The sequence below is a fragment of the Oncorhynchus kisutch genome, unplaced genomic scaffold, assembly GCF_002021735.2.
Source record: "Oncorhynchus kisutch isolate 150728-3 unplaced genomic scaffold, Okis_V2 scaffold68, whole genome shotgun sequence".
NCBI lineage: Eukaryota > Metazoa > Chordata > Actinopteri > Salmoniformes > Salmonidae > Oncorhynchus > Oncorhynchus kisutch.
Window position 1 is genome coordinate 94155 of NW_022262015.1, and position 25014 is coordinate 119168.

At 42.3% G+C, this 25014-nt stretch overlaps 1 protein-coding gene across 2 annotated transcripts; it reads right to left on the bottom strand.

Moving 5' to 3' along the window:
- Positions 1–24405, bottom strand: LOC109894211 (uncharacterized). Of its 2 annotated transcripts, XR_004207059.1 has the most exons (5): positions 24291–24405; positions 23596–24104; positions 11901–11954; positions 9828–10803; positions 1–1488 (listed from the first exon to the last, which is right to left on the bottom strand). XR_004207059.1 is itself a non-coding variant. In XM_031815673.1 (4 exons), exons 2-4 carry the CDS (start codon positions 23923–23925, stop codon positions 1363–1365), a joined length of 510 nt encoding a protein of 169 aa, XP_031671533.1. In that variant the 5' UTR covers positions 23926–24104; positions 24291–24405; the 3' UTR covers positions 1–1362. The 2 variants fall into 2 exon arrangements, 1 of the variants encoding a protein (XP_031671533.1); XM_031815673.1 differs by lacking the exon at positions 9828–10803.
- Positions 24406–25014: the final 609 nt, after the last annotated feature.

Below are 25014 nucleotides of genomic sequence, written 5' to 3' on the forward strand. Positions count from 1 at the left end.
TCAAGAGGCCACAGGGCGTTTATTTGTTCAGAAGTAATGCGAGGGACAAAGAAACATCACAGCAGTTACTTTAGAAGAGCTTGGTTACGGTGACGACACTGTTTTGATCTCAACATGTCCATCACGGTATACATTCATGTGCATAAATAGGTTGTCATGTCACTTGAGAAAAGGTTTTTCATATCTGTCCTCTGATTACCCTAGCATAACGACTCTACAGTTAAGACTACTTTCAGTTTTACATTCAATCCATCAGGAATGTCATTCAGAAGCATAATGTTGGTTGTCTCATACAAGAAAAGAAGGTACGGGTTAGAAATATCATGTCATTCTAGTAGATTTCTTATACTTCCCTTAAATGCTTACATACTGTTCTTTTCTACACCTCAGCACAGTGAAATGCATGCAGGAAAAGAGGACAATGGTTTTCCTCTACAGTGAAAATCAAACTCAGACAGGTTGAGGCCCAAAAAAAAATGTTTTAAGGTTAACGCGAACTACGATCATACATGCCGTAGTAGCTTATTACCTGGACAATTCAAATAACATCCACAAAATAGTAATGCAGACATACATCTACTTTACTTTCAAATGACTGCATGTGTCAGGGATGCCCTCTGTCACCACAACCTATTCATGTGTATTAGGACAGATTGTCAGGCCAGTTTCCCTCTAACTGGTTGATACATACAAAGAAATTGACTCTACATGTATTGTGCAGTGTACAGCTTGCAATGTATCAAGAACCCCTCTGTTAATGAGTGGTCCTAATGAGCTTTTTCCAGTCTAGACAACGAACCTGTCTTGAGTTTGATTGACCCTTGATTGTCATCAAGATACAGTTCTCTTGTGAATATCAAATGCATCGGAGTAGTCTGAACGCTTTCCAATGCTTGTGTTGTTCTTTGAAAATATATTTGATAGTGAAGTCCATTTTCTGAACAGACATCCAAAAGACAGCTGTTAATGTATGAAATATCTGAAGTGTCCTTGGAACTAAGAGCTTGAGTGAAGCGATGTATTTTCAAAGAGACTTCAATTGCAGCCTTATCATTCCCCAGTACATACAATCGGCATGTCTCACATCATCATTCAATATCAGGGTTAAGATCACCCCATTCTTGGTGTATTAGATGCTTGTGTTTGTTGAGCAGTTGTCTGAGCAAGAGCATGACTTGACAGAGTGGGATTACCTGAGAGTACAATATTGACCTTTCAAACATTGGCTTTGTCAAATTATCCTATCGGTCATTATTACTCATTATTTAGCACAGTCTCATCTTCAAAGCTGAGACAAGTTATAGTCTGGGGGTCTCCTATAGAGTCAATAAGTGTGTGGAGGGGTCTGTTGGTGTTATCCCCTCACACACATGGGCGGTCTTCGGATGGAGTCAGTGGACTGCAAGGAGGGACCGTGCTGAGGGACCGGAAGGCAAAAATGGAGGGATCGTAGGCATACCTGGGTAGAGGGCGAGTGCCAGTCAAGTTCTGTGGACAGAAAAAGAGACAGGATGGTTAACCAAAGGAAGGAATAGTTAGTGTTTTGGCTAATCTGTTTTTTTTAATCCTCTATGAATCTGGGTAGATGGAAAAAGCAGGGCTTACCCTGCTTCCCTAGGCATTAGTTAGTGGTAATATACTGGTCAGCCACCCCTACTGTAGCTAGGTCAGAGTTAGAGGCTAATGTGATGCTAGCTGGTGCCCTCTTTACAGAGCTAAGATTCACAGTAGGCAGAAGATAACTATTTATGGGATGGAGCCCTTTCATTCAACTAGCCTGGATGGGGTAGAAACTAAGGCAACCATTTACACCGAGTTGTCCCTATGCCACGGAGATACCCTGGAACGACTTTGGTAATCATTCCATTGCATCCAGAATAACAGCAGATAGGGTACATAAAGCAATAATTGAAACTCAATTTCTCACTAAATTCTGCTTCAACTGAGCTTAGAACAATTACTTTAGTGACTTTGAATAGTGACGCCAAGAACTGAAACATTCCTGTTAAGTATATCTGATATTTCTGCAAGTGAATGACAAATGTAACCAAAACCACAGACATGCAGGGAGAGAACTGAATGGAAAAGTATGATATTTCATTTCTACATTTTCAGTGAGACTTTATATTCATAACAGGGCTAGTGACATAACACTCTTCCACTGCATACTGTACAGAGCCCTGGGCAGGACTCTCACTCTTCTCTGTTGTGAAGGACTGCAGGGTATGTCTAAAATTAGCCCAAGTCGTTTTCCCCTCGACAGGAAATTACTTTGTGTCATTTGGCAGTGAGGCAGCACTTTCTCCGGCCTACTCAGGGGGGTAGTGGAAGTTCTAGGGTGAAAGATTGACCTACAGTATCACAAGGCCCCACACACTGTAATCAGGAACTGGCCTCCGTGGATAGAGGGCAAACAGAGGAGAATGAGAGAGTCTGGGGTTTGTGCGATTCATTCTATCATTTCATCATCCTCCTTCCTCTCTTTTAATCCCTCTCTCAACCTGAACCCATTTCTTCACCCCACCCCACATCCCTTCAGTGTCATATTTCTCTGCCTTCTCCATCACCTCAATATACTGTACATGCTGTTACTGTAATGTGCTGACTTCCACATCAAGTGTAAAGTGCATTAAAAGTTAAATAAAGCTCTGCTCTACAATACCTTGGGGTAAGTTTTTCTGACCAGCAGCTCTAATAAGATGTCATTTATGTCTCCTCTTTACTCCCGTATCCTGACCTGAGCCTGGATCAAAGCACACTAATATTGCCAGCTAGCACGAATAACGCTAACTTTAAATGGACACATTGAGGTGCTGCCAGTCTCACGCTTCTTAACAGGAGTCTTTCATCCAGCTCTGCATCCCTCTGTCTCGAACTTGCTCTTCCACTCACAATCACCCCCTCTCTCTTCCACCTCCTCTTCGGGGGCTGAAACCAGACACTGCTCTTGGCGGCTCCATCCCTGAGAAAGAGCTCTCTCCACCTCCTCCTACTCTCTCCCACCCCAGAGCTGAAGTTTCAGGAGTAGGGGAGAGTGGGGTAAATTGAGGTGAAGGGTTAGTTAACCCTTGTTACTAGGAAAGCATAAACAAAATGGAGTCTGTGAAGGAAGAAACCACATGGAAAAAGTGGTAAACAAGTTGTCCAAAAAACAGACTTTCACAAAGTCAGAAGTCTAAACCAAAGTAGATCATTGTAAGATTGTTTTGTTCATCAGTTGGTGTCTCGACAAGCTTCAAAATGAAGTCCTAAACCTAGCATGAAAGTGCATCGTTGTAGTTGTGTCGGCTAATAGTCAAATTGTTTGCCTTGGGGTAAGTTGAGCCAATGGCCACCATACCCAATACAAATGATTACATAGTCAGTTTTTGTAATAATATGCATAGTATTTTTGTAATAGCTCATGCATTTGAACTCAAGATTTTTATTGTTACAGACAATTGTTACATCATGCCCCGTATTTTATTGTATTTATCCGTTATTTTAGCAGGTAAGTAGACTGACAACACGTTCTCATTTGCAGCAACGTCCTGGGGAATAGTTACAGGGAAGAGGAGGGGGATTAATGAGCCAATTGTAAACTGGGGATTATTAGGTGACTGATGGTTTGAGGGCCAGATTGAGAATTTAGCCAGGACACCGGGGTTAACTCTTACGATAAGTGCCATGGGATCTTTAATGACCTCAGAGAGTCAGGACACCCATTTAACATCCCATCCAAAAGACGGCACCCTACACAGGGCAGTGTCCCCAATCACTGCTCTGGGGCAATGGGATATATATATTTTTAGACCAGAGGAAAGAGTGCCTCCTACTGGCCCTCCAACACCACTTCCAGCAGCATCTGGTCTCCTATCCAGGAACTGACCAGAACCAACCCTGCTTAGCATCAGAAGCAAGCCAGCAGTGGTATGCAGGGTGGTATGCTGCTGGTTTATTGAAATGTAAAACAATCATGGTTCTAGCTCCCCTTGAGGTTCTTGAGAGTCCATTTGAGCAGCAGCAAGGGATGAAAAAATTATACTGACGAGGTACATTGACAAAAAAGAAAATTAACATGTACAGTGCATTCGGAAAGTATTCAGACCCCTTGACTTTTTCCACATTTTGATATGTTGCAGTCTCATTCTAAAATGGACAAAACAATCTACACACAATACCCCATAATGACAAAGCAAAAACAGGTTTTTAGACCCTTTATTCAGGACTGTTGAAGTACCTTTGGCAGCGAAAACAGTCTTGAGTCTTCTTGGGTATGACGCTACAAGCTTGGCACACCTGTATTTGGGGAGTTTCTCCCACTCTTCCCTGCAGATCCTCTCAAGCTCTCTCAGGTTGGATGGGCAATGTTGCTGCACAGCTATTTTCAGGTTTCTCCAGAGAAGGTGAACCATCGCCCCAGTCTGAGGTCCTGAGCAGATTTTCATCAAGGATCTCTGGTTCATCTTTCCCTCGATCCTGACTAGTCTCCCAGTCCCTGCAACTCAAAAACATCCCCACTGCATGATACTGCCAACACCATGCTTCACCGTAGGGATGGTGCCAGGTTTCCTCCAGACGTGATGTTTGGCATTCAGGCCAAAGAGATCAATCTTGGTTTCATCAAACCAGACAATCTTGTTTCTCATGGTCTGAGAGACTTTAGTTGCCTTTTGGCAAACTCCAAGCGGGCTGTCATGTGCCTTTTACTAAGGACTGGCTTCCGTCTGGCCACTATCATAAAGGCTTGATTGGTGGAGTGCTGCAGAGATGGTAGTCCTTTTGGAAGGTTCTCCCATCTCCACAGAGGAACTCTGGCTGGGTCAGAGTGACCATCAGGTTCTTGGTCACCTCACCGGCCTTCCTTCCCCGATTCCCCGGCCGGGCTGCCAGCTCTAGGAAGAGTCTTGGTGGTTCTAAACTTCCTTGGAGGCCACTATGTTCTTGGGGACCTTCAATGCTGCAACATTTTTTTGGTACTCTTCCCCAGATCTGTGAACGGACACAATCCTGTCACGGAGTTCTACAGACAATTCCTTCGACCTCATGTCTTGGTTTTTGCTCTGACTTGAACGGTCAACTGTGGGACCTTATATAGTCAGGTGTGTGTGCCTTTCAAATCATGGCAATCAATTGAATTTACCACAGGTGGACTCCAATCAAGTTGCAGAAACATCAAGGACAATCAATCGAAACAGGATGCACCTGAGCTTAATTTCGAGTCTCATAGCAAAGGGTCTGAATACTTCAAAATAAAAAAATTAAATAGTAAATTTAAAAAAATCTTAACTCATTTTCACTTAATGTGATATTGTGTGTAGATTGCATGAAATTGTTTTTTCCTCATTTTAGGATAAGGCTGTAACGTAACAAAATGTGGAAAAAAGTCAAGAGGTCTGAATACTTTCCGAATGCACTGTACCTGTGCAAAAGAGAGGCTCTGATGACATGGAGTCTGAGCTTGCTAAACATATTAAGAATCACACGAACCAGTTTCATGGACTTAGGCAACTTCTCTGCATTTGAGGCTGCTATGAATTGGCACATCCCTGTCCCAGACAACTGGTCAAGAAATGAAGGGTACGTCTCAACAGAGATCTATATCTGCATGAAGGAATACATTTAAGATATACAATATACCACACCCCCATTCCATGAATCAGAGGAGACTGGTGGGAGGAGCTATAGAACGGGCTCATTGTAATGGTTCCTCCCACCAGCCTCCTCTGCCACGAACAAAAACTTTTACCTACCATCACCCAGTTATCTCAAGGCTGCTCAACGTACCCTGTCCCTATACTGACCCCATACTAAGTTTTGCCAAGAGACCACTTTTTTGGGACAAGCCATGTTTTCAAAACTGTTTTGTTTACATTAATTCTTATTATTTCCAGGGATACACAGCATCCTGAAATCTAGTCTCTCCTGGTCCCATGCCAGGAAAGAGAATTAGGTAAATGGAGAAAAAAGGAGGGTGAAAGAACAAGAGAGAAAGACAGAGGCAGGGAGAAAGGGACGTGTAGGGGGAGTTAAAGGGGAGAGTAGCAAGGAGAGCAAGCACAGGGAGGAGGGAGGGTGAGAGAGAGTGGTGAAGAGGAAGAACAGAAGTAACAAGAGATGGAGAGAGAAAGAAAGCATTGTGCATCCCCAAAATCGCTCCAAAGATCTACTGTACTAGAAAATGCTGTGTCTGGAAAATAACCATTACCAAGAGTCATCATTAACAACAAAAACAACAATGAGAGGAGGAGATCATGAACAACATCTCTGTAGCAGAGGAACACAACACAGAGCAGCCCGTCGGGCTAAAAATGGAAAGTGACTTCATCCCTGGTGATACACCACAGGGTAACCACAGACACTCCTCCATCTCTCCTCTTCTTCTACCAATTTGAAAGATGAGCCTCAATTATTTCAGTCAGAGCTTAGACACAGCGAAAGTAGCGTTCAACCACATAGAAAGGGTTAGCCTATGAGTGCAAAACTGTAACCCGAGTGTGTCTGTGCTGACACTAATAGTGTGTCATAAACGTGTGTTTGCAATCCACACAGAGAATCCAGTCACTTTCCCGCCACACTCTATGCATCCTTCTGGACTGTGCTGGTTTGTGCCAAAATGCCCAGGTGCCATTGACTCAACTCGAGCTGCCTCCCCCCACCACTTACACAACCCGTGGCCCACACACACTTACCCTGCTGGTGACACATGGCGCTCCAAAAACACCCTAGAGTGGTCTCAGCACTGAGATAATTTTTAGAGCTAGTGTATATAGCTTGCATCTTCGCTGAGCCATTGCAATAAAATATCCTTTAACTAGTGTCACTTGCCTTAAATAAACCCTTGGTTCAGAAATAAACAATTCCCAGCGATGACAGTATATAGTAATTTTGGACCTAAAGGGAAGTCAATTGTAAGTTCCAAGCTGTGATGAAAGGATAATTGCTTGCAACAAGAGAGATAATATAGAGATTCTGCTTTCTTGTTAGAGTAGACATAGTGGCTGTAGCAGAGGGTCATAGAAACCAGTGCCGGTTAACATGTAAAAAAGTTCACAACGTGAAATAGCTCACAATCAATGATTATGATTGACTGTGATCTTTTTCACACTTATAACAAAATTACCCGACACTTGTCGGGTAACTTTAGCAACTGGGTGGAATGGCGAGATTAAGCCATTTGTGTGTTAACATTGCGATTGCTGCAAGCCTGTTAGCTTGTTGTGAACACTCCTGTGTAGATGGCTGCGCTAGTTTGGGTGTCTCGTCTCTCTCACCCTCCCTCCCTCTTGAATTAGCTAGCTAGCGTAATAAGTTGTCAGCTGGTCGAGGTGGCTTGTTCTCAGGTGTGCAGTTGTATCTTGCTTGTTTAGCTAACTGAACAAATGTAAAGCTAGTTTTCAGACAAAGTATAAACAACTTTCACCTAGCTTGCTACTAATGCTTATTTCATGAATTAAATGTTACCTAAGCTAATATAATGATCCTAGCTAGTCATAGTTGTCAGTGGGAGATTTCCTGAAATGAAGGCACTTTTTAGGCTTATAGCCAGCTAATAGCTATACACCTCCAGAAACCCTACACAAGGCAGGATTGCTGGTCAGCTAAATATAATCTTTGCAGCTAGGTACTGTGTCAATGTAAAGCCAGTCCTAAATTGCTCCCTCCACCAGTCCTAAATCACTCTCTCCCCCATGGTCCTATCCCCTCGATGTTTGCAGATCTGTAGGGTCTTGGCAGGTAGGCTATAAGCAGTGCAATTATGGATCTCACACCTTACAGAGCTACAGAAACAAATGGTTATGGCCAAGGGGAGGGGTAGGAAGCGATTTGGGACCGGACATAAGTGTTGAGACTTTACCAATCACACTAAGTTACACTGAGTTACCCTTATTGTGTCTCTCTGTCCTCCCTCCAGATGAAAAGACAACCAACTTTGCATGTCTAGCAGATTGGATGTTAGCCTACCACGTCAAGCTCAACATTGACAAGAGAAGCTGCTCTTCCTGCCTGGAAAGGCTGCCTGCTCCAAGGCTTTGTCACAGATAACAACAACCCCTAGCCAACTGTGTAAAACTCCCTTCACTGGCTCCCATCGGCAGTGTGCATGAAATTCAAATCCCGGTTCCTTGCTTATAGGGTAGCAAGGGGAATCGCTCTGCCCCAATCTTTGTCAGCACTGCCAAACCTATTGTTCTTCATATTGCCATTATACATGTAGCATGTCTCATGAAACAGGTGCATGTCTTAAACTCTACCCATTTTTTTGTTTATCCTGTAGCTGACATAAGAGCACTGTTGGAGGTGCGACAGGCAGAGATACCCAGAAGGTAAACACCCATCTGTAGAACCTGTCAAGAATATTTAGATCAGTGTTTCTTAACCCTGTTCCTGGGGATCCAAAGGGGTGCACATTTGTTTTTAATTTAGCGCTGAACACCTATTCGAAATCATCAAAGCTTGATAATGGGAAAGGGGAAAACTAGTCAGTTGTACAACTGAATGAGTCTTCTGCAATTAACCCAACCCCTCTGAATCCAAGAGGTGCGGGGGGGCTGCCATAATCGTCATTCACGTCTTCGGCGCCCGGGGAACAGTGGGTTAACTGCCTTTCTCAGGGGCAGAACGACAGATTTCTTTTACCTTGTTAGCTCTGGGATTCGATCCAGCAACCTTTCGGTTACTGGCCCAACGTTCTAACCATAATAAGTTGATAATTTGTGTAAGCTGTGTAGTGCCAGGCCAAAAACTAAAATGTCCCCAGGGACAGTTTATTTGTTTTTGTACATACACCAGATACAGTAGGTGCAGTGAAATGTGATGCTTTACAGGGTCAGCCATAGTAGTACAGCACCCCTGGAGCAAATTAGGGTTAAGTGCCTTGCTCAAGGGCACAGACAGATGTTTTTTAACCTTGTCGTGTTTTTGAACCAGCGACCTTTCAGTTACTGGCCCAACGCTCTAACCTCTAGGCTACATAAGAAACACTGGTTTAGATAAGTGTCAAATATATGCCTCACACTCTTCCTCCAAAGGTCCTTTCTATGGAAAGACCAAGGTAGCCATTAGCACTTGCCTTCAACCCTCATTCTTGCCTACAAAAGAACCCAGTTTGGAAACTATACTCAATACCTGTACATTTCATCTGAGATGTCACTGAATATACCTCAGTTGTACTTCTGGTGGAATTGTACAAAAATATAAAATGACTGGGGTCCCAAGGAACGTATTACATTCTATACTGTTTCCCTGTTCACTCCTAGTAAACAGTAAATCAGCTTGGTCAATAATGGGACTCATTACCATGGGTTTTTCATCATTGGGTATTCATGCATTCTTTTCCATACCTATTTCTAGCTTTGTCTCTTGTGGATCCCCTCATCACCATGACTTCAAGGAGGAAGTTCACATTTTGTTATCATATTGAATATGCATGGGTGTGCTTCACAAATGGTAAAATGTAAACAACTGGAGACATAATTTTTGGAGAGGGGTTGTTGACACGGCAGCACCACTGTAGATAGCAAAATAGTGTAGAAGCCAGGGACGCTGGCAAAGGTGTGGCGAGCTGACATTTGCCCCGCTCTTTTCAATCAGGTGTGGCAGACAAGTTTCAGTACTTTCAATACAGCTGACATGATTTCATACCTCATGATAATAGCCAATTTAATTACAGTCGTATCTTAGATAAAGTGGAAGCCCACTAAATTGTAGGGTAAATACATAGCTGAAATGGACTTATCCCTAAAAATGGAATATTTTCCACAATTTCCAATGTTGCCCTGATCCCATCCCTACAATTGACTTTCATTAGTTGTGTTTAAACGTAATTGTGTTAGAATCCCACTCACTGTTTGCATCGTTGTTTGTCCTAGCGTGCACAAGCTCTGGCAGCGTTAGGTCTTGTCCTCTTCTCAGACCACCCCACAGTCCATTCGGAGGAGCAGCCTGATCCTGTGCCCAACCGCTCTGCCTCTCCTGGGCGTTAAGTGTCCTTGCTGCATCCCTGGTCATTCATTTCATTCATCCTCACTGTGTCATTACTTTCATCATACTTTTGCCTCCTTTACGATCACATTTTCAGTTTTTTGTTCACCACATGGTCTCACCACATTCTACCTCTTGCTTGTATTAGTAATATCTAGGTTTAAAAACTGATTCTGTTAGTATTGCTTGTGAAGAATATCAGGAAAAACGAAGTTGGAGTTTTACACATTTCTTGGAAGTCATGGCTTCAAGCCTGACTAATATGTCTTAGTATGAGCAGAGGGATTTAATAATTTGTTTGAAGACATAAGGAAAGCAGCTGTAAATTAAAAAAAACTTTTGAATTGTATTATTCATGTCTTTGGCTTTGTTGTTATTGTTTTGTCTTAAATTGGGGAATGTATTCTCTTCCTCCCCCACCACCCTTTAAATAAAAAATGGTCACATATTTCAGTGTTGTTGTTTGCGGTCATTAACCTAACATTAAGCTGGTCCAGTGGGTAAGTGTAACAGTAAAAGCATGACACATTGTCATTGGGCTGTTGTTATAGCTAGACAGTTTTTTTTGCCTAGGCAGCAAGAATACACTTCATCTTTGACTTATCTAGTGTCATCAATAACAGCTATTAGACAGCAGATCATTATGAGACATGGGAAATGTTCATGTACATTTGCGTTTGGTCTGATACCTGCCAGGATGAATAGTTTTCTTCATGATAGCCTGTAATGTGTTCCTCATAACCTGAAATAAAATCAACCTACTAATTAAGCATATGGCCATGGACTAACAAAGGACACCAAGGAAGGTCTTGTTTTCTCCATGGCATTATCGAGACAAACCTAAAAAAAAAAAAAGTTGAGTCTTCAGTTCCACATTACGCCAGTAAAGGTCATTCGTAACATAAAATGAGAGGACTTTAACAGATGATTTTGGTGAAATTGTACTACCATGGCAATCATCGTAGTGTTGATCCATTGCAAGCTATATACCTCAGTGGTTGATAGATGATTACTTGGCTTTATACCACAAATGTTTTTATTTGTATTTACTTTCCATTCAAAGTGACTGTAGTGGAGATGTGGGTGAGAGGAGAGCGATCCGCACAAGCGCAGTGGCACTGCCACGAGCTCAGCCATCTACACAGTTTTCACAACTAGGTAACAGGTTTGTGGCTAAATCGCTATGCTAACGCAGAAACTGTCACCATTCTGACCAGTTGCTAAAGTTACCCGACGCTAGCTAGCTAGCCAGCCCCGACAGAATAGCAAAATAATCAATAATATATTTAAAAAGTGATCATTTCTTATTTATTCAAGTTAAGTGTCAATTTCAATCAGGCACTGATGTTATCCACCTAAGCAACAAGATAAACCAGAAGCAAAATTGAAGCAGAAGCAATTGACCAGTGAGAATTCTCAAGCCATGAGCTTTTTCACACTTTCATGTCACAATCACAGGCAATCATAAGTGTAAAAATGTTCACAATAATAAGCCTTCACATGGAGTATTTTTTACATGACACTGGTGTCAGATTCTATCCCAGCATGCATTTGGAGGGGCATCAACAGTGTAGCGAGACAGACTTGTTCACAGGGCTGCATGATCTCTCAGTCTTATCGCGACTTGAATGGACACGGCCACCTTGACTGGGTATTATCGCTTGGTTTGAAAGGATAAGGACTCTGTGTGTTTGTGTTTGAATTTTTTATATCCTATATTTAACTAAAAATAAGAACAAATTCTTATTTACAACAACCAATTGTGCACTGCCCCTTATGGGACTCCCAATCATGGCCGATTGTTATACAGCCTGGAATTGAACCAGGGTCTGTAGTGACGCCTCTAGCATGGTGATGCACTGCCTTAGACCACTGCGCCACTCGGGAGCCAAAATTTTACTATCCTTGTGGGGACCAGAAGATTAATCTAAACTCACCCGAATCTTTATGGTCCGTGTTTTCCCACCACAGTTCTTTTTAAGGAGCATTTTCTGAGGGGAAGAAATGAGAAACAATTATCAGCAAACATCCCACTTTAAACCAACTTTATCCCTCAGCATTCTGTCCCATGTCTTACTGAAACATTTCAAAACACACCTGAATAATAATTACAATAAATAATGAATTGATTTGTATTCCCCATTTCATACAAATTTCAGCTTAAACTGCATACTTCGAGGGCAGTTTACAGTGCCTTGCAAAAGTATTCACCCCCACAGCCGTTTTTCCAAGTAGGAAAAATGCCAAGGGGGTGAATACTTTCGCAAGCCACTGTATTCCGTCGAGAGCAGCCAATGGGTTTCATTGACAATCAGAAGTAAATTCATTTGATGATGTCACAGCAACTGACCACTGTGAGTCAATTAAGAATTATAAATCAAGAAAGTGACAGAAGTGCAGCTGCTGCTAAACCAAACAAGGCAGTCAACAAAGCTTATAATATCCTGTCAAAGACTACTTCCCAGTCCAAGTTAGAATGTAAACGCAAGACTCCTGCTGTTGTGGAGGGAGGGAGATTTGGTACAGTGGCTTGCATTTTTCCTATTTTGTTGCCTTTCAACTGGAATTTAAAAAAATACAAATTGTGGGGGGGGGGGGGGGGGGGGGTTGTATCATTTCATTTAAACATGCCTACCACTGCAACATATTTTTTTATTGTGAGACAAACAACAAATAAGAAAAAAAAACAGAACTTGAGCGTGCATAACTATTCAACACCCCCAAAGTCAATACTTTGTAGAGCCACGTTTTGCAGCAATTACAGCTGCAAGTCTCTTGGGGTATGTCTCTATAAGCTTGGCACATCTAGCCACTCTGATTTTTGCCCATTCTTCAAGGCAAAACTGCTCCAGCTCCTTCAAATCGGCTGGTGTACAGCAATCTTTGTTCTCAATTGGATTGAGGTCTGGGCTCTGACTAGGCCATTCCAAGACATTTAAATGTTTTCCCTTAAACCACTCGAGTGTTGCTTTAGCAGTATGCTTAGGGTCATTGTCCTGCTGGAAGATAATCCTCCGTCCCAGTCTCAAATCTCTGGAAAACAAACAGGTTTCCCTCATGAACTTCCCTGTATTTAGCACCATCCATAATTTCTAAATTCTGACCAGTTTCCCAGTCCCTGCTGATGAAAAACATCCCCACAGCATGATGCCGCCACCACCATGCTTCACTGTGGAGATGGTATTTTCGGGGTGATGAGATGTTGGGTTTGTGCCAGGCATTTTCCTTGATGGCCAAAAAGCAAACATTTCTCATCTCATCTGACCAGAGTACCTTCTTCCATATGTTTGGGGAGTCTCTCACATTGCCTTTTGGCGAACACCAAATGTGTTTGCCTATTTTTTTTAAGCAATGGCTTTTGTATGGCCACTCTTCTGTAAAGCCCAGCTCTGTGCAGTGTTCGGCTTAAAGTGGTCCTATGGACAGATACTCCAACCTCCGCTGTGGAGCTTTGCAGCTCCTTCAGGATTATCTTTGATCTCTTTGTTGCCTCTCTGATTAATACCCTCCTTGCCTGGTCAGTGAGTTTTGGTGGGCGGCCCTCTCTTGGCAGGTTTGTTGTGGTGCCATAATCTTTCAATTTTTTTATAATGGTGCTCCGTGGGATGTTCAAAGTTTTGGATATTTATTTATAACCCAACCCTGATCTGTACTTCTCCACAACTTTGTCCCTGACCTGTTTGGAGAGCTCCTTGGTCTTCATGGTGCTGCTTGCTTGGTGGTGCCCTTTGCTTAGTGGTGTTGGAGACTCTGGGGCCTTTTGAAACAGGTGTATATATACACTGAGATTATGTGACACTTCAATAAAGTTCACCTGTGTGCAATGTAACTAATTATGTGACTTCTGAAGGTAATTGGTTGCACCAGATCTTATTTAGGGGCTTCATAGCCAAGTGGCTTCATAGCCAAGTGGGTGAATACATGTGCACACGTTATTTTTTTCATTTCACTTCATCAATTTGGACTATTTTGTGTATGTCCATTACATGAAATCCCCCCCAAAAAATCAATTTAAATTACAGGTTGTAATGCAAAAAATAGGAAAAACGCCAAGGGGGATGAATACTTTTGCAAGGTACTGTATGGACCTCACATGCCCAACCCCCCCTAACCTTCCCAACAACGTTTGTACAGTCTGTTTAGTAGTTGAAAGTTTGGTGATTAATAGCTCTTAATCATCCCTGCTCGTATCATCCCTGAAACCGTATATGCATCTCTGTCATTTGAGGACCATAAAGGAAATTCAGATTTTTTTTTCTTGAGGCGCACAGTTATGAACTTAATGCATATCTGACAGACCAATAATTTGTGGCCAGCCAGGTAAAAAAGACATCTGCCACAAACTGTTTGCTTTGGCAATCGCTTTGACAATGGGTCGTGCCACATCTGAGCAATTGGGTTCGGATTACCGTGAGCACGGTGGATTAGTAGTAGAGATAAACAGCAACCCTTTTGACCCGTTTAAGAATATTAGAAAGATTTTTTTTATTTAACCTTTAACTATGCAAGTCAGTTAAGTTATGGCAAGCCGATCCCCGAGGGGAAACCCACCCCCCCATTCAGCTGAAAAGGTGGCGCAGGGAATCAAAAAATATTATTTCTAAATATTTAACTTTCACCCATTAACAAGTCCAATACAGCAAATGAAAGATAAACATCTTGTTCATCTACCCATCATGTCCGATTTTTTAAATGTTTTACAGTGAAAACACATCATATATTTTTTTAGACCACCACCAAATCAAAGGAAAAACACAGCCATTTTTTTCCAGCCAAAGATAGTCACAAAAGCAGGATTAGAGATAAAATGAATCACTAACCTTTTGAAAATCTTCATCAGATGACACTCATATGACATGTTACACAATACATTTATGTTTTGTTCGATAATATAATAAAAAATAATAACAAAACGGTTGACTAAAGAAATGTGACATACAACATATAAAGTGCATTGAATAAAGGTGATAGAACAACGAGACAGTAGGAATGTGCATGGATCTCATTGAGATTGACCACAGGTCAGGTCCGAGAGGTATTTATATCCACAAATCTCGGTTTACATTGATGCCATGTTCAGAAATGCCTCCAAAATATCCGGAGGAATTATAGAAAGCTACGCCAGATAACAGAAATACTCATCATAAACTTTGACTAAAGATACATGTTCTACATATAATTAAAGATACACTGGTTCTTAATGCAAACGCTGTGTCAGATTTCTTTTAAACGTTACGAAAAAAGCCTACCATGCAATAATCTGAGACAGCGCTCAGACGTAAAAGTATTTCTCCACCATGTTGGAGTCAACAGAAATACGAAATTACATCATAAATATTCCCTTACCTTTGATGATCTTTCATCAGAATGCAGTGCAAGGAGTCCTAGTTCCACAATAAATTGTTGTTTTGTTCCATAATGTCCAATTAGCTGCATTTGCTAGCACTTTCAGCTCAAGTGCCCAAAAGCTGACGCTGGTCCAGGACAACTCGCACGAAAACTTCAAAAAGATATATTCCAGGTCGAATAAACTGGTCAAACTAAGTAGAGAATCAATCTTCAGGATGTTATTTTCATATATATATCCAATAACGTTCCAACTGGATCATACGTTTTCATCTGCAGCCAAATGGAACGACGGTGGCACCCACAGAGAAATGCGCCACAGGACAATTGCATTCTGCCAAGACCGTGACTATTTCCCCTCCCATTCGGTCAAAGTTCACACCAGAAGCTACATTCCACGTTCTACTGAATGAGGACATCTAGTGGAAGGCGTAGGAAGTGCTACGAGATCCATATCTTGTTGGGAAATGAAGGGGCGATGACGTCAAATTTGACCCACATTCAGAATTTCACTTCTTGTTTGGAAGATTGCCTGCCCTATGAGTTCTGTTATACTCACAGACAAAATTCAAACAATTTTAGACACTTCAGAGTGTTTTCTATCCAATAGTAATAATAATATGCATATATTAGCAATCTAGGACAGAGTAGGATGCAGTTCACTATGGGCACGCAATTCATCTAAAGTGAAAATACTGCCCCCTATCCCCAAACAAGTTTTAAGAACAAATTCTTATTTACAATGACGGCCTAGGAACAGTGGGTTAACTGACTTGTTCAGGTGCAGAGCGACAGATTTTTACGTTGTCAGGTAAATGACTGTACATTATGTCACACATGTTGTATGCTGATTTTATTCACTTGCTTCTCCTTTTATTTTAGCAGCCTATTGCAAAGGTGCTACTACTATTAGTCGTTGTTGAGGTGTTTGGATTCATGGTATGTCCTAGCACCGTGCGCTGGCAATACTATTACTTTTCTTTAAAGAGTTGTGCTAACACTGTTTAACTCCATCTGTCGGCAAAGTGACTACAATATCCTTGATTTGGTGCAGAATTGTAGCATAGTGGGAGTGGGGGGCTTTAGGTGGCACATTTTGGGAAACATAGTTGCAAAATGTACTCTAGGTTCTTTTAATGGAGAGAAAGTGCTGTCCACTAAAATAGTTTGTGAGAAAGAAAAGAGAAAGGTTGAGATGCAGGAAATTACTTTTTAGACAGTTCAGACATGAAAGGCAAAACAGAGGTAGATAACATTTGATATGAAGGATGGAGAAGTCTAGACATTTATTTAGATTGATAATTTGGAGACTCCAAGAACGCATCCCAAATGGCACCCCATTCCCTATACAGTACTTACTTCTGACCAGGGTCCATAGGGACGCACACTTGGAGTTGCCCAGAAAAGGGTTAATGGGAGAGTATTGTCTGGCAGCTACCTCTGAAGACCCCCCTATTGTTTTCCCTCCAGCACCTCCCATTCCCCTTGACTGAGCTCACATACACACAAAGATGTAGAAACACACACGGACACACACTCAGATGCCGATCAGACAGAAACACACACAACCTCATCCTTTCCTTTTATTTCCCCTAGCCCCTGTTACTACTGCCCACTGTCTCTCATCTGTTCCCTTTTTCCAAAAACACCCATGGACATATGGACCCCTCAAATCCTCCCCTACACACAGACGCATACACATACTTCCAATATCATAGTCTGTGCCAATGTGGCTATTGGATTTTAACGATCACTGGACCAGCTTCTCTGTGACTCATTAGTCATTGTCGTTTTCTGTTGTTTATTTAATCCTCTCCTTCTGCCTTGCTGGCTTTTGTGAGAAATGAGGGCAGACATCTGCCGTCCGTGCCTCCCTCATCTCTCCGGACCACCGAGGTGGCAAGCGCCGGGCAATGGATTGTGTGGGTGTGTGTGTGCAGGAGAGCAACGCTATTGTGTCCCTTTACCTAATCCCAAACTCAATGTAATGAAGCATAGTCTACAGTCTGGCTAGTGGTACAAGGCTACCCTAAAGTAAAGCCTAGTTATTCAGTGTCCTTAATACAGTTTGAGTGAAATAACATACTCACACAACTTTCTTGGTCAATTGTCCTTCGTGAAAACCCATTAGTTAAATTTAGGTAATGCTTTACTTGAACCCATAACAGATATGGATGAGAAAAATATAAAACAATACACTTGAGTCATCTTGGAAGATCTGTGGTGTGGTCCACAGACTGACTACATGGCATCATTGGCCAACATAGATAAAGAATGCCCCTTCGATGAACCTTAAATGGTTAGTCCATCCAAATATGATACTTTTCTGTTTGTTTTAAAAGATTGGATGTAGTCTACAGGGAACAGATGGCAATCCACAATAGGTTTTATACCTAACTTTTTGGGAGTAAAAAGAGAGCTGTAGTTAAGCATGGCTAATTGCTCGAGGCCTCAATTCGCATTGAAAACTAGCATACCAAAATAATAAATATATAACAATTCCAATGGGAAATGGGTTGCTCCACGAGTGCCTTTTATGTCCCTCAAACATTGTGTGTAAGTTTTGATAAAGCACTTAATTTAACAGTTGGATAACCTACACTCTGACTAAAGTAAAAGTAAACCATGTTAAATATTCAAATAGCAGTGTGTTTACATGTCAATAACTGTATTTCTTTCTCAAATCCCCCTTTTTGGAATATCCCACGACATGTTCGTCCAACTTCTGGGAAGATTTAACCCCAAGATTTGCACCATTTTAAAGCTCTAGTTATTTTGTTGCTTTGGGAAAGATATTCTCAATTGTACTTACTTATTGTGATTAATTTACATTTAGTCCATCAGGTTCAAGGTCAACCCTGTAATATGAACTGTACTTCCATTTCAACATGGTAAAATTATTTATTTTTATTTAAAAGAAACATTGAACATCTAATAGTCAAGCAGGTGAGCTGGTTCGACTTTTTATATACAGTTGAAGTTGGAAGTTTACATACACCTTAGCCAAAAACATTTAAACTCAGTTTCACAATTCCTGACATTTAATTATAGTAAAAAGTCCCTGTTTCAGGTCAGTTAGGATCACCACTTTATTTTAAGAATGTGAAATGTCAGAATAGTAGAAGGGAGACTTATTTTTTTCTGTTTTTATTTCTTTCATCACATTCCAAGTGGGTCAGAAGTTTACATACTAATTGAGTGTATTTGATAACACTGCCTTAAAATAGTTAACTTGGGTCAAATGTATCAGGGAGCCTTCCACAAGCTTCCCAAAATAAGTTGGGTGAATTTTGGCTCATTCCTCCTGACTGAACTGGCGTAACTGAGTCAGGTTTGAAGGCCTCCTTGCTCGCACACACTTTTTCAGTTCTGCCCACAAATTTTCTACAGGATTGAGGTCAGGGCTTTGTGATGGCCACTCCAATACCTTGACTTTGTTGTCCTTAAGCCATTTTGCCATAAATTTGGAAGTATGCTTGGGGTCATTATCTATTTGGAAGACCCATTTGCGACCAAGCGTTAACTTCCTGACTGATGTCTTGAGATGTTGCTTCAATATATACACCTAATTTTACCTCCTCATGATGCCATCTATTTTGTGAAGTGCATCAGTCCCTCCTGCAGTAAAGCACCCCCACAACATGATGCTGCCACCCCCGTGCTTCACGGTTGGGATGGTGTTCTTCGGCTTGCAAGCCGCCTCCTTATTCCTCCAAACATAACGACGGTCATTACGGCCAAACAGTTCTATTTTTGATTCATCAGACCAGAGGACATTTCTACCAAAAGTACAATCTTTGTCCCCATGTGCAGTTGCAGACCGTAGTCTGGCTTTTTTAAGGCGGTTTTGGAGAAGTGGCTTCTTCCTTTCAGGTTATGTCGATATAGAACTTATTTTACTGTGGGTATGGATACTTTTGTACCTGTTTCTTCCAGCATCTTCACAAGATCCTTTGCTGTTGTTCTGGGATTGATTTGCACTTTTTGCACCAAAGAACGTTCATCTCTAGGAGACAGAACGCGTCTCCTTCCTGAGCGGTATGACTGCTGCGTGGTCCCATGGTGTTTATAGTTGCGTACTATTGTTTGTACAGATGAACGTGGTACCTTCAGGCATTTGGAAATTGTTCCCAAGGATGAATCAGACTTGTGGATGTCTATAATTTGTTTTCTGTGGTCTTGGCTGATTTCTTTAGACTTTCCCATAATGTCGGGCAAGGAGGCATTGAGTTTGAAGGTAGGCATTGAAATACATCCACAGGTACACCTTCAATTGACTCAAATGATGTCAATTAGCCTAACAGAAGCTTCTAAAGCCATGACATACTTTTCTGGAATATTCAAAGCTGTGTAAAGGCACAGTCAACTTAGTGTATGTAAACTTCTGACCCACTGGAATTGTGATACAGTGAAATAATCTGTCTGTAGACAATTGTGGGGAAAATGACTTGTGACATGCACAAAGTAGATGTCCTAACCAACTTGCCAAAACTATAGTTTGTTAACAAGAAATTTGTGGAGTGGTTGGAAAAACTAGTTTTAATGACTCCAACCTAAGTGTATGTAAACTTCCGACTTCAACTGTGTGTGTGTATATATATATGTATATATATATATACACATACACACACACATATATATTTATATTTAAATACACAGTGGGGCAAAAAAGTATTTAGTCAGCCACCAATTGTACAAGTTCTCCCACTTAAAATGATGAGAGAGGCCTGTAATTTTCATCATAGGTACACTTCAACTATGACAGACAAAATGAAAAAATAAATCCATAAAATCACATTGTATGATTTTTAATGAATTTATTTGCAAATGATGGTGGAAAATAAGTATTTGGTCAATAACAAACAAGCAAGATTTCTGTCTCTCACAGACCTGTAACAACTTCTTTAAGAGGCTCCTCTGTCCTCCACTCATTGCCTGTATTAATGGCACCTGTTTGAACTTGTTATCAGTATAAAAGATACCTGTCCACAACCTCAAACAGTCACACTCCACTATGGCCAAGACCAAAGAGCTGTCAAGGACACCAGACACAAAATTGTAGACCTGCACCAGGCTGGGAAGACTGAATCTGCAATAGGTAAGCAGCTTGGTTTGAAGAAATCAACTGTGGGAACAATTATTAGGAAATGGAAGACATACAAGACCACTGATAATCTCCCTCGATCTGGGGCTCCACGCAAGATCTCACCCCGTGGGGTCAAAATGATCACAAGAACGGTGAGCAAAAATCCCAGAACCACACAGACCTAGTGAATGACCTGCAGAGAGCTGGGACCAAAGTAACAAAGCCGAACATCAGTAACACACTACGCCGCCAGGGACTCAAATCCTGCAGTGCCAGACGTGTCCCCCTGCTTAAGCCAGTACATGTCCAGGCCCATCTGAAGTTTGCTAGAGAGCATTTGGATGATCCAGAAGAAGATTGGGAGAATGTCATATGGTCAGATGAAACCAAAATATAACTTTTTGGTAAAAACTCAACTCGTCGTGTTTGGAGGACAAAGAATGCTGAGTTGCATCCAAAGAACACCATACCTAATGTGAAGCATGGGGGTGGAAACATCATGCTTTGGGGCTGTTTTTCTGCAAAGGGACCAGGACGACTGATCCGTGTAAAGGAAAGAATGAATGGGGCCATGTATCGTGGGATTTTGAGTGAAAACCTCCTTCCATCAGCAAGGGCATTGAAGATGAAAAGTGGCTGGGTCTTTTAGCATGACAATGATCCCAAACACACCGCCCGGGCAACGAAGGAGTGGCTTCGTTAGAAGCATTTCAAGTTCCTGGAGTGCCCTAGCCAGTATCCAGATCTCAACCCCATAGAAAATCTTTGGAGGGAGTTGAAAGTCCGTGTTGCCCAGCAACAGCCCCAAAACATCACTGCTCTAGAGGAGATCTGCATGGAGGAATGGGCCAAAATACCAGCAACAGTGTGTGAAAACCTTGTGAAGACTTACAGAAAACGTTTGACCTCTGTCATTGCCAACAAAGGGTATATAACAAAGTATTGAGATAAACTTTTGTTATTGAACAAATAGATATTTTCCACCATAATTTGCAGATAAATTCATTAAAAATCCTACAATGTGATTTTCTGGATTTTTTTTCTCATTTTGTCTGTCATAGTTGAAGTATACCTATGATGAAAATTACAGGCCTCTCTCATCTTTTTAAGTGGGAGAACTTGCACAATTGGTGGCTGACTAAATACTTTTTTGCCCCACTGTTTATATATACACTGCTCAAAAAAATAAAGGGAACACTTAAACAACAATGTAACTCCAAGTCAATCTCACTTCTGTGTAATCAAACTGTCCACTTAGGAAGCAACACTGATTGACAATACATTTCACATGCTGTTGTGCAAATGGAATAGACAACAGGTGGAAAGTATAGGCAATTAGCAAGACACCCCCAATAAAGGAGTGGTTCTGCAGGTGGTGATGAGACCACTTCTCAGTTCCTATGCTTCCTGGCTGATGTTTTGGTCACTTTTGAATGCTGGCAGTGCTTTCACTCTAGTGGTAGCATGAGACGGAGTCTACAACCCACACAAGTGGCTCAGGTAGTGCAGCTCATCCAGGATGGCTCATCAATGCGAGCTGTGGCAAGAAGCCCTCCATGTGCTCGCCAGAGGTAGCCTGACTGCCATTATGTACCGAGATGAGATTCTCAGACCCCTTGTGAGACCATATGCTGATGCGGTTGGCCCTGGGTTCTTCCTAATGCAAGACAACGCTAGACCTCATGTGGCTGGGGTGTGTCAGCAGTTCCTGCAAGAGGAAGGCATTGATGCTATGGACTGGCCCGCCCGTTCCCCAGACCTGAATCCAATTGAGCACATCTGGGACATCATGTCTCGCTCCATCCACCACGTTGCACCACAGACTGTCCAGGAGTTGGCGGATGCTTTAGTCCAGGTCTGGGAGGAGATCCCTCAGGAGACCATCCGCCACCTCATCAGGAGCATGCCCAGGCATTGTAGGGAGGTCATACAGGCACGTGGAGGCCACACACACTACTGAGCCTCATTTTGACTTGTTTTAAGGACATTACATCAAAGTTGGATCAGCCTGTAGTGTGGTTGTCCACTTTAATTTTGAGTGTGACTCCAAATCCAGACCTCCATGGGTTGATACATTTGATTTCCATTGATAATTTTTGTGTGATTTTGTTGTCAGCACATTCAACTATGTAAAGAAAAAAGTATTTAATAAGAATATTTCATTCATTCAGATCTGGGATGTGTTATTTTAGTGTTCCCTTAATTTTTTTGAGTAGTGTTTGTATATGTATATATATACATACACACATATCACCTTTTACCCCTTTTCTCCCCAATTGGTAGTTATAGTCTTGAACGGGAGTTACAGTGATGGGACAAGAGCCATGTGTCCTCTGGAAAACGACCCCCCCAAGCCGCACTGCTTCTTGACACACTGCTCACTTAACCCGGATGCCAGCCAGAGGAAACACTGTAAACCTGGCGACTGTGTCAGTATGCATGCGCCCGGCCCGCCACAGAAGTCGCTAGAGCGCGATGGGACACTGACATCCCGGCAGGCCAAACCCTGCTCTGACCCGGACGACGCTGGGCCAATTGTGCGCTGCCTCGTTTTTATTTTATTTAACCTTTATTTAACCAGGTAAGTCAGTTTAGAACAAACCCTTATTTACAATGATGGCCTAAGAACAGTGCATTGTTCAGGGGCAGAACGACAGAATTTTACCTTGTCAGCTCGGGGATTCGATCGAGTAACCTTTCGGCTCTAATCACTAGGCTACCCCTGGCGCCCCTCATGGGTCTCCCAGTCGTGGGGGCAGCTGCGATACACTGCAATGCAGACCGCTGTGCCACCCGGGAGGCCCTGGTTCTTCTCTTTTTAGTAATTGTGTGGTGTTTTGTGGTGGAAAACTGAACATAACACATTAACCCTGTTACCCATAAATATATAGGCCACCAATGTTCTTAAAAAGTTCAAACATTGTTGTGAAGACTGCATTCAATCTCCCTTCCCTGTTTTCCATACAACATGCCAATTTAAGATGAAAGCAACCCTTTCACTTTTATATAAAAACAATTCTTAATTTAAATTACACTAGCCAAAAAGCACTATGCATATAGCATGACCCAGCTATGTGATTCTATGATTGCCAAATACTTATGTGAGATTCTATCCAAACCACAGAATACTAGGCTGATTGGAGAATGCAATACAAACGGTTGCTATTTAAGAATTGTGGACACTGCATAGAAACACTAACCTGTTGCATTTTCTCCAGGTCCAGACTCGGCCTCCCAACCTCTCCCCCGTAGCTGTGCCTGTGCTTCGTATAGGGAACCGCTGACTGGTCAAAGTGGGTCAAGATAATGGGCCTAGCAGCAGGCTGCACCACCTGGAACTGTAGCCGAATGGGCGGCGGGGGCTTGAGGCTGCGAGGCGGGCTGGAGCTAAAGAGCACTGGGCTGGGGGAGGCCTCCAGGCAAGTCCCAGGCTCCAAGGCCGCCACCACCGGACCACAGCCGAACAGGTCCCGCACCTCCTCGTCGCTGGAGGCACTGCTGTGGTGCTCGACGTGGTGATGGTGCAGCATCCACTTCTTGCCATCTCCAACGCCGCGGCCGATTCGCTCCAGCTCTTCTTCGGAAGAGTGGTGGTCCAGAGTTGGGTCTAGAAGGAGGTGTAGGCGACAGAGGCATGCCGGGGAGAGGGGACCCTGGTTGTGCTGTTGGCTGGTGGCCAGAGGGGTGAGGCCGCCGTTCCGCCGCCTCTCTGAGGGGGGCAACCAAGAGTATAGGTCAAAGTTGAAGAGGCAGAAATAGCAACAAGCTTATTGTCTTCTTCTATACTGTGTTACCTAGAAGTTGCTTAATCTGTTAAATGACCATCTTGTACACATCCATGTAACAATGAAGACCATAGACGACTTGGGTTGGTTTGAGCGAGCGGCCCACATACCTCTGTCAATCTGTGCAAGCTCCTGGTTCTCCCCCTCGGAATCGTCACTCTCTCCTCCCTCCCCACTGCAATGGTAGGAAATCTAGAAGGAAAGGGTTAAAGGTTAACTATGACATCAGGCAACATGTGGCTCTCAACCAGTTAAATGAGTTAGCATCAGTACAAGCCACTCTTTGGGGCTTTAAGCAACATGGTGGCCCACTAAGCCAAAAGCTCAATCAACATGATTTATCCAAAGAAATTGTGCCATGTAAAAAAGGTCAAAATTAGCACAACTCTGCATATGTAGCGTGCATATCATGCGAACACCTAAACTTGGTCAAATGGCCTATTCTTCCTGAAAAATGCCTTACACTCAAGTTGGAATTTGGATGACGTTACAAAAAGCTTAAATCTAGGCCAAGTCTGCTCTCTACAAGACAGCCTCTTCAGTTCAATTTAAACCCTTGGCAGCTCTTGATGCTGCCATTTCCATGTCCCAGACTGTCCCTTTAAAAAAAACGAGATTTCAGTCTTGTGGTTCGATGTGGCAGATAGGGGATGTTAGTCCCCTCATGGGGGACAAAACCAGTATCTCTTCCTCAAACTGTCAGATTGAATCTAAGATAAATCAAGAAATCTGTAATTAATTGTAATTAACGTTTTTGCAGAGGTTTTAGTATAGAGCAATTTTACATCTAGCTAAGGTATTTGTATTTTTTTTACTTGAGAAATACTGCACCAA

What these genes read in the sequence shown, in the direction of transcription:
- LOC109894211 (XM_031815673.1), bottom strand. Translation starts at nt 23,925, where the DNA reads ATGCTGCACCATCACCACGTCGAGCACCACAGCAGTGCCTCCAGCGAC. An exon ending in ACCTGGAGAAAATGCAACAG is followed by an intron (nt 11,955 to 23,595) that starts GTTAGTGTTTCT and finishes TCTTCCCCTCAG; the next exon opens with AAAATGCTCCTTAAAAAGAA. An exon ending in CACGGACCATAAAGATTCGG is followed by an intron (nt 1,489 to 11,900) that starts GTGAGTTTAGAT and finishes TTCTGTCCACAG; the next exon opens with AACTTGACTGGCACTCGCCC.